At 46.8% G+C, this 10,204-nt stretch overlaps 1 protein-coding gene across 1 annotated transcript; it reads left to right on the top strand.

Annotated features, from left to right (window-relative positions):
- The first annotated feature begins 393 nt into the window (after nucleotides 1–393).
- Nucleotides 394–7,039, top strand: RNF228 (ring finger protein 228). Its single transcript, XM_088670829.1, has one exon. It carries the CDS (start codon nucleotides 699–701, stop codon nucleotides 1,644–1,646), a length of 948 nt encoding a protein of 315 aa, XP_088526955.1. The 5' UTR covers nucleotides 394–698; the 3' UTR covers nucleotides 1,647–7,039.
- Nucleotides 7,040–10,204: the final 3,165 nt, after the last annotated feature.

The raw sequence follows: 10,204 nt of genomic DNA, 5'->3' as shown, positions 1-10,204 counted from the left end.
TTGTGAATTTAATGTATTGTGCAACTAATCTGGTGGGCATAGCTGTCAAGTTCTCCCTTTTTTAAGGGAAATTCCCTTATGCTGAATAGGCTTCCTCGCGAGAAAAGGAAAACTTGACAGCTATGCTGGTGGGGAGGAGGCTCTCTTGCCTCTTTACCTTTCTCTGTTATACCTATATAAATATACATACGCATTTGAAATTGAAAGCACTTGTCCGCATAGCTGCACTTCGTTGCGGGTCTCGCTTCCCGCTGTCTCCCTTTCCTCCCTCGTGCCGGCGCTCCCCCAAACCCGCCCCCTTAAGCCAGGCAGCAGCTTCCGGCTTCCCTCTCCGAGGAAATGAGCTCACGCTCAGGCAGGCCGACCTCTTCGGAGAGGGAGTGGCGGGGCCACCGGAGAGAGCCTCTGCCTACTCAGGCCACGGGAGGGGGGCTACCCGCGTGACGTCACCGGGCTGGGGAGAAGCAGCCTTAGCGTGGCACCGCCGCCGCCACCTGGAGGCGGGGGAGGGGAGATCAAAGCGACCCCTAGGGGGTGCCGAAGGCTCCTTCGCCAGGGAAAGGAGAGAGGAAGGAAGGGGGAGCATCACGCACAACTGCGGCCAGCTGAGCATGTGAAGAGCCCGCGGAACCCCGGGGAGGGGGGAAGTGAGAATCTCCCGCCCCGGCCCTCTGCTGCGTGGAGGAAAGGAGGACAGCATGGACCAGCAGGCAGAGCAGGAAGGCTGCAATCGAGGCGACCTCGAGGGAGGGGCTCGGCAGGATGGCAAGGAGGCGGAGGCGCTGAAAGGGACCAAGGCGCAGCCTGTTCCTCCTCCTGCTGCTGCTGCTGCTGCAGAAGCTGCCATCCGGGCGCCTTCCGCGCCGCCGCAGCCCGAGGCGCTGCTCAGCTCGGGCGAGTACGAGTGCCGCATCTGCTACAACTTCTTCGACCTGGAGCGCCACGCTCCCAAGCTGCTCGAGTGCCTGCACACCTTCTGCCAGGACTGCCTGGCGCAGCTGCACCTGCGCGGCGCCGAGCACTCTCCGCGCGGCCGGGGCGCTCCCCCCGACGCCCACGTCACGTGCCCGGTGTGCCGGCACCGCACGGCCCTCCCCGACGGCCGCGTGCACAGCCTGCCCGTCAACACCAAGCTGGTGGAGGGCATCTTGCAGCAGCTGCGCGGCTGGGCGCCTCTGCTGCGGGACCTGCGCGCCCAGCGCCTGCTGCTGCTGCAGGTGCCCCGGCCCCCCGCCCGGCAGCCCTCGCCGTCGTCGGACCGCAGCAGCGGCGCGGCCACGCCTTCGGCCACGGTCACCGTGGGCAGCCCGGACGCGTCTTGCTCAGAGGACCCTGGCGACGGCCACTGCTGTGCCTCCTGCCGGCGGAAGGCGGGATGCGTCTGCCTGGTGTTCACCTTCCTGGGCATGGTGCTGCTGGGCTTCGCGTGGATGGAGTGGCTGACGGGCTCCATCTTCCTCGGCGTCGCCCTCGTGCTCCTCTTCGCCTCCACCGTGCCTTTCATGTACAGCTACAAATCCAGGAGCGAGCCCAGGACTATCTTCTTCGCCAGAGCGACGGCCGGCGGCTCCAGGGAGGTGGCGTCGGGGCGCAGCACTCCCGCAGGCCGCGCGGCTGCAGAGGGCAGCAGCAGGAGCCGCTGCTAGACTGGCGGGGTTGGGGCGGCCTCTCCCGCTTTTAATTAATTGATTCCTTTCTTTATTTCCGGTGCATGATAAGCTGCATGATGTTTACGCAGGCGGGGTCTTCCCCCCACATTTGCACAGCCGTGCCGCCGGGGAAAGCTATTAAAGGCATAGGAGCCTGGTTAGAACAAGAGATGTGGCAACCCGGACGCTTGCGGTTCCTACCCTTGGCAGGGTTGCCACCTTTTCCCCTGGCAAGGTTTCTGATTTGCATGCTAGGTAGGAAGTTTCTTTTGTGTGGGGGGAGGGGTCCATAGCTCTCCTTTGCATGCAGATCACAATTTTAGCACTAAAAAGGACCTTGAGTACGGTAGATAGGCAGGGAAAACTCCAAAATCCACGCTAGGACAATACATTTATTGGGCCAACCCAAATGACACAAAATAGTGTGAGAGATTTTGAGCTCCCCAGAGCTCTTCCATGTGGTTTGATGGGTGAAGAGTTCTGGAGAACTTGGAAGTTTCCACACTGCTCTGGTCTAATGAAGGCATTGCCTTAATATGATTTTTGATTTCTTCTTATGGGCTACCCTTTGCTCTGTACAGGGCTGGGAAAGACTCTGTAGAAGTGAGGGGGTCAATACTTGTCCAGTGGCAGCTTCCCACATTCCTGTTGGCAGGCCATGGGGAAGAAATCTCCCAGCTTGCTACACAGGAGTTGGAGGAGTCCCAGAGGTTGGAGAAATAAAAGAATGAAACTTTCATCCTCCTGAAGGAATGATGGGCTGGAAAAGTCTTAGGCCAATGACCTCTCCTATTTGCATCTGGGCTGGACTTAGCCCTGACATCTATTTGTTGTGCCAAAGTTAAAACTCCAGGAATGTTTAAAGCAGAGTGAGTTTCTGTAGAGTGCCTTTTCTCACTTCTTCCAAGGACAATCCTCATGCACACCCTAGATTAGTTGGTGCACCTTCCAAGGCAGACAAATGCTTTCCTCTCTCAGAAATTATGCACTGCTCCCCAAAGACATACTGAAAAATGTGGTATTTGTTGTGTGGCACCCCATGCAGTTGATCATGATGTAGAATCAAATGTGTTGCTATATTTTTATGGTTAAAGCTGGAGCAAAGCTGGGGTATGGGATAGTCCATTCAAATAGGCAGCTCTTTCATGTCACATTCCTTTATTCTTGTTCTTTGGAAACGAAAGAAGTGGTTGGAAAGTGGTTGCACCTGCATGTCTTTCTGATGTGTAAGGTGTGGCGAAACCAGGCCCACTTATTGTTCCTCGGGATTTCTTTACCATTCGTATTTCCATGGAGATGAGAAAAGAATCAGAGCTAGCATTATGAAATGCAAATAAGAAATATATAAAACTGCCATTTCTTATGTTACAGCTGACCAAGCACATTTTTGAAGCATTCACGCATACAGTACTCGAATGAGACTATTCCCAAATAAAGAAACCTGGATAAGGCTGAGGAAGTGGCTTAGTGTTAGGGGTTATATGGGTTTAGAGCAGGCATGTCAAACCTGCGGCCCTCCAGATGTTTTGGCCTACAACTCCCATGATCCCTAGCTAGCAGGACCAGTGGTTGGGGAAGATGGGAATTGTAGCCCAAAACATCTGGAGGGCCGCAGGTTTGACATGCCTGGTTTAGAGGAAGTGCCCTTCCAGGACATCTGTAAGACAATGAAGAGGACAGTTTGCTTCCCCCTGCAGCTACACAATCAAATAGATAAAGCAGAGCTGGAGCTGTTGCTGTCATCATCATCACCTAGGAGTTCCACTGGTGCTGACTTTTCTCGCCAACTCCACCTACCCACTTACTCTTTAAACCTCGCCCCAAATTTTCCCCAGCTCCTTCCACTCACTCACCCAGCTCATTCCACCCCCATGCTGTCCACTTGCCAATCCCTGGTGTCATAGTGAGGTCAGGACTTCAAAGGGAAGCACAGAGCTTTCAGATTTCAGTGAAGGTCTGCTAGCATCTTTTGAGTTTCTGAGCTATTGTTTGACACTTTATTCATTTTTTTAAAAAAGCTGTGTTTAAGGTTCCTTAAGACTTATTTATCATAACCAGCAAGTATTTATTTATTTATTTATTTATTTGTTTGTTTGTTTAAAGAATGTTTGCCCCGCTCTTCAGCCAAAAACAAACAAATAAAGGCTTGTAGAGAAGGCATCTGAAGGCAGCCCTGTCTAGGAAAGTTTTTAATGTCTGATGTTTTATTGTATTTTTAATATTTTGTTGGAAGCCACCCAGAGTGGCTGGGGAAACCCAGCCAGATGGGTGGGGTATAAATAAATTATTATTATTATTATTACTATACTGCTACTACTACTCCAGATCAATAAAAGCAAGACAGTGCCTTCCCTCAGTTTACAATCTAGAAGACAGGACACAAAAAGAAGAGGCAGAAAAGTAGATAGATAGTGGGTAGATAAGGCTCCCCAATGCAAACAGAAAGCCCTCATTTTATGGAGTGCAGTGGGGATGGACAATGAGGAAGTGGAGATCAGGAGCTCATCCCTGTTCCCTCCCATGTCACATAAGGAGCATAATGCCTGAAGAAGGCTCTACTATTTGTTAGAACTGGAACTAAGATAGGTGCTGTGTTGGGTGTTATCCAGGTCCATACAAATCAACAAGACACATTTGTCAATAGCTTTATCAGGGTGTGGACTACACCTGTTGAGGAGAGGAAGCACTTTAGATTCTTAACAAGTGCCATAGAATAATATGATCTGAAGAGAAGCCAGAGTAGAGAGATCAGTAGTTGTTTTTTTAAGTACACCCAGGGAAAAATACTAAGAGTGTGCTAGTGATTTGTTATTTTTATTTTTTATTTTTTGCACTAAATGCACTTTTTAGGTTGGGTGGGTCAGACATCCAGGTACCAGCCTTTCATTGTATTGATTCATTATATATTTGGGGGCTCTCTGAAGAATGCATGCCTTTTCCCCACTGAAAATGCTGTGTGTGTTTTCACTGTAGATAATACTAAAGTTCTGTCTGTGTCAATTAATATGTGATTGCTCATTCACATCTGCAAGCCATTGCTTGATGCTAAAGTTAAAAGGGCTATTGCCACCAAAAAGTCACATAGGCCTTGTTCAAACGTGCATGCTCATGACGGCAGTGTTGTGGTGACTTTCATATGTAAAGAAGCCATTACAGATGTAGAATCATCAGTAGAATCTTCAGAACAGTGATCTCACCTCAAACATAGTTCACACATTCAGTTGTCAGTACTCAAATTATGTTTGTGTGCGAACCTATAGAAATAGTGATGAACACAGAAATGTGAATTTCCCCTGAACATGCATGTGACATAGATTTTGCCTACATGTCTCTCACGCATGGTAAAAAAAAGCTCCTGGACTGTACCACTTCAGGCTGATGTGAGACTCAAATGATAAAATACCCTCCCATTAATTCATTTATAAAATCTTCCTTCACAAAGAAAATTTGATGTCAGGGAATCTCTACAGCTATCAATGTGAAAGGGACTTCCTTTTTTTTTTTGTCCCGCTCCCAATTGAAAATTGAAATGTCCAGGAACTGCATTACCATATGATTGGCTTTTTCTGTGTAGAGAAGCCCTAAAGTGTGTGTGTGGTTGTGATAGATTATTTAATCTTTATCAGGTTTTGTTTTTGTTTGCTGCTGACTGTGGATAGTTGGCTTATTTTTAAATATAGGCCCATAGACCTGTACTAAAGGTGAGTCAGCTCAACTGGATTCTGTCATTACACTATGCCTGCTTCTTACACACATTCAACTTATGTGGTTTTAGCTATTCGCAGGCAAGGTGGGGATGCTCTAACGAGACCTTGCAAAAAGTCAGATTGTTTCACAAGGTCTCATGAGAGCATCACTAGCACTCCCAGAGATGGCCCACTGAGTGAGTCTTGCACAGGAAGCAAGGTCAAGAGCTTATAAACTCTTTCCATGTTGGGTCTGCATGGGTCTACTAGAGATGCTTTCTCTTCCCCTCACTAGCTGCCTTGTAGAAGGCCGGCTGGCTAGTTGTGAGGCAGGCAGGTGGATTTCTATGGATTATAGGGGTGTACATAAGTCCCAGATTTGTCTGTTCCTTATAACAGACACATGGAGTCTATGCAACTGAAGCTCACCATGCAACTGAAGCTACCATTTGATGTTACAAGTTGACCACTGGCAACCAATACAATCCACATAGAATTGGAAAGGTTTGGATGGAAATATTTGCCATTTTTGTACCATTGTGATATGTGGGCAGATTCTTGATTTTCTTGCTACTACACAAAAGTAAAATAAAGCACTCCCCTTCTTCCAGTTTCTATTAGTGGTGACGGCTGCTGTAGTCATAGATGGTCATCACTTAACATGGGTGATCACTCCTTCTGTAGCAAAGTGTTCACTGATAGGGAGTTTTTTTAAAATGTATTTTATACTCTACAAGTAATTGTGTGTTGCTTGCTGCCTTGAGAACCAGCACTTAAATCACAGCTGAATGGACATGTGAGAGAGGATAGCCTGTTTACACTGTGTTGCTTTGAATGAGATATGTATTCTAATGTGCACTGGCATCTTATTTGTGTGGTAGACCTGAATCATAATAAGTGAAATACAAAAGCATTCTTTGCACATCAAGGGAGCAATCCTATAGCAAGATCTGGCAGGATGAACATGGTCAGGAACCAGTGGATCTCTAGCTGAGCTAGGAGATTCCTGGTGCAGTCAGGCTTTGCTGGTGTAGGTCCCTATCCTCAGCTCATCCAGAGATAGAATGGACAAAGCCAGCTAAGTGGAGCCTAGCAGGTCTTAAGCCAGAGTTAAGGCCTGGAAAGGGGGCATTCCCTGGGTGGGACCATAGAGCAGGGATTTGGGCTTGATCTTAAGCCCATTCAACTTGGTCATGTGACCTGGGACCCTGACATCAATTAAGCTGGCAAAAAGAGTGGTGTAAATATGGTTTGTTTTCCCTCTGCCAGTCTTAGGCTGCCTCAGTCAGCAGTAGCCCTGCTCCAGAATAAAGCTTGGATCTGCCATACTTAGCCCTGACTGAGCTTAACATTACACCAGCATCTTGTGCATAGGATAACCCCTTTATAATGTGCTTAGGGTGGTTTCTGCTGCTTGAAATGCTTAAATGCTATAATACAGATTTATGCCTAAGCTACTTTTTGTACCCTTCAGATTTGGATTTTTACTTAACTGCTCTCTTTCATAAGCGATTATTGTACATTTAAAATGCCACCAGTGATTGTGCAACCTGCTAATTAGCACTTGATATGCAAGTATTTTTGTGCATTGCAGGGTATGTCTTTCAGTGCCCAGTTTATGTTTTAACCTCATTAGCTTGTTAATTTATTATTAGGAATGAATAAGTATTTAATGGCAACAATACATGAAAGTTGAGTCAGATATTTCTCTCTGTGTGGTTATACCTCTGGACTGTGAATGATTCCTTGGTTTTGCTCCCTGTTCTGTTCAATGCATAGATGAGGCCATTGAGTGAGACCGTATGAACACATGGTGTTCAGGAGCTATCAGTACTATGATGACACTCATCAGCACCTCTCCTTTTCATCTGATCCATGTGGGAATGTTAGGGACGTGGATTAGGATATATTATTAAATAGATCCTATCCAAGCTTGTGTTATCAAGCTTCCAATATCAGCAGAGTGACATTCCCGTTTAGGTTTGTAAAAACTTTTACAACAATATTATACTTCCTGGTAAATCCCCTTTATCCCTCTTAAAAGAAAAGACACGACACAGTGCCCTTTAAAAGTAAAAAGAGTTTACTTACAGTACATCCTGAGTTAACAGCATAATCTCAGAAAGGCAGGCTTGCTTAGAAAAAGTAATATATACACGTGAAGTTCACTCATATGGGGTGAGACTCCATTTTCTGTCTCTGGGCTGGAAGCCGGAGAGACTCTAAAGCTAAGATGTTGCTTCTCTGAAGTGTGTGGTCCAAGAGAGGGAAATGGCTACTGGTCAGTGAATTTATCTGCCACCTTTCCCATCTCATTTGCATGTGTGGAGGAACAGAAAACTGACCTGGTCAGGTGTTCCTCCATGTGGTCCTCCATGTGGACACTCTGGGAACTGTTGTTACTTGTCTGCCCCAGTATTCCATCCCACAATCCAGAGCCGAGTGCTTTCCCACTGTCTGGCCATGGTTAGAGACTGGCTGCATAGAAAACACTGGAGGTTAGATCAAGCAGGGGCAGATTAAGGTAATCTTTCATAATACGACACCCTGTGTGAGGCCAGCATTTGGCGCCCCCAAATGGATCTTTTCAATTATGGATCTTCTCAATTTTGTGCCCGCTTGGCTCAGCATCCTGGGTGGGGGAACCATCCACACCTCCCTAAATCAGGTGCTGAGATCAATATGACCTTGTAAAAGATACTGGAACGTCCATAATCGATGGATTCACACTGCTCTGGAGACTGAGGCATGGTGTCATAAGATGCCCCTTGTTTTACTAGTCTACACACCTAGATGGTGGCATTGGCCAGAGGTACCTTCCACCTGTGGGAATGTTAGGGATGTGGATTAGGATATATTATTAGATAGATGATATCCAAGCTTGTGTTAGCAAGCTTCCAATATTAGCAGAGTGTAAACCATACAGTCCCCCTTGAAGCTTGCAAACTAAATGTGCCTGATTTGGCTTTATAAAACCTTTAGGCTGCTTCATGTAAATTTCCTCAGAAATTTCCCCATGCAAAAACGCAGTAGCTATATGTTTCACCTCCATCCCTTTAGATGCTGCGATGCTTAAAAGTAATCTTACGCTACTGTATCTTACTGTCGGTGCAAAGACTTCGTCATAGTCGTGGCCATATCGCTGTGAAAAACATTGTGCCACTAGTCTTGCTTTGTAACGTTGCACCTCCCCTTATGAACCCCTTTTAACCTTGAACACCCATTTGCTTCCAATTGCTTTCTTACCAGCAGGTAATTCTGTGAGTGTCCAGGTCTTGTTCTTGTGCAGTGCGTCAATCTCCTCCTGCGCAGCTTTCCTCCAGAGACTGGCTTCGGTGGCTGGCATCTGCTCTATACTTCAATATTACACTTCCTGCCAAAGCCCCCTTTGTCCCTCTTAAAAGAAATACACAACACAGTGTTTATAAAATAAGATAGAGTTTACTTACAGTTTCATCCTGAGTTAACAGCATAATCTCAGAAAGGCAGGCTTGCTTAGAAAAGTTACAAATATATACATGTGGAGCCTACTTGCTAAAGTAAGGCTCCATTTGGTCTCACTCTTGGCTGCAGGCCAAGAGGGAGAACCATCCTATCTGTAGATTCTCTGAAGATGTGTCCTCATCGAAGGAGGAAGTAGCTAAGAGAGCGAGTGATTGCTGGTTTGGGGCTTAAATCAGCTAATCCAACTCATCTGCATATCTGGAGGAACAGGAACTGACCTGTAGTCAGGTGTCCCTCCAGGTGAGTTCCTGTTAGTGGACACTCTAGGAACTGTTGTGATTTGTCTGCCCCAGTGTTCCATCCCACACCACCTACTACCATGACCGACCCATTTTGAATTGGATCTTCATAATCAGGAAATCCATGCAACCCCATTCTTCATGCCAAACCCTAAAGGGAGCATCCTGCACTCCAACCAGCCATTGTCTTTCAGTAGGACACCACACATTAAAATACATATACAAGATTGGGATGCCACCTTATGAACCCTAGTGATCCAAAAGGTGGCTAATAATTGTGGGAATGTTCAGGGGGGCAGGAGAGGATATATAGTTTAAAAATACCCTTCTTAGTTGTGTTAGCAAGTCCCTTAGCAGAGTGCAAGCCGCTTTTTAATACACAGTGGTTAGCTTGTTGCAGGCTAGTTTTAGCCTCTCAGTAAGAATCCTGGTAAGATTCCTTCTTGTCCCTCTTAAAAAGAATAGACATGACAATCTTATTTAAAGTCAGTAAAATATAGTTTACTCACAGTATCATCAGTTCACAATTGGATCCCTGAAGGCAGACTTAGGTTACAAAAGTATATATACACGTGGAACTATCCCATAAGGGAGTTAGTTCTTTTGTCCTGTGTTGGCTGAAAGCCAACAGGGCATCTCTAGCTGAAGACATGTTGCTTCTTCGAGGAATGGAGTGAGAGAGAGAGAGAGAGAGAGAGAGAGAGAGAGAGAGAGAGAGAGAGAGAGAGAGAGGGCTGTGTCCCAGGTGCTTTTGTCACCTGGGCAGGTATGGTCATGCCCACCTCTAGTCACATGCAGAGGAAGTTTGCCCCAGCCTAGGAGGAAACAGGAAGTTTACCTACTGGCTGGTGCAAACATTCCTCCTTATGTCCACTCTAGGAATGTTGTACTTGACTGCTATGTGTTTCACATCCCACAATAATAAGATAGAGACTGCAAGGACATTTTGTTTTCAGAAGATTTAGTATACAGTAGAGCTGAGTACTCTACTGAGGGCACAAGGAGAAGGGGACGACAGAGGACGAGATGGTACGACAGAGGACGAGATGGTACGACAGTATTCTCGAAGCTTCGAACATGAGTTTGACCAAACTGCGGGAGGCAGTGGAAGACAGGAGTGCCTGGC

This window comes from Zootoca vivipara, chromosome 5, assembly GCF_965207765.1.
Source record: "Zootoca vivipara chromosome 5, rZooViv2.hap1.1, whole genome shotgun sequence".
NCBI lineage: Eukaryota > Metazoa > Chordata > Lepidosauria > Squamata > Lacertidae > Zootoca > Zootoca vivipara.
Note: the sequence above shows the minus strand (reverse complement) of the source record. Positions and strands in the feature narration are given on the sequence as shown.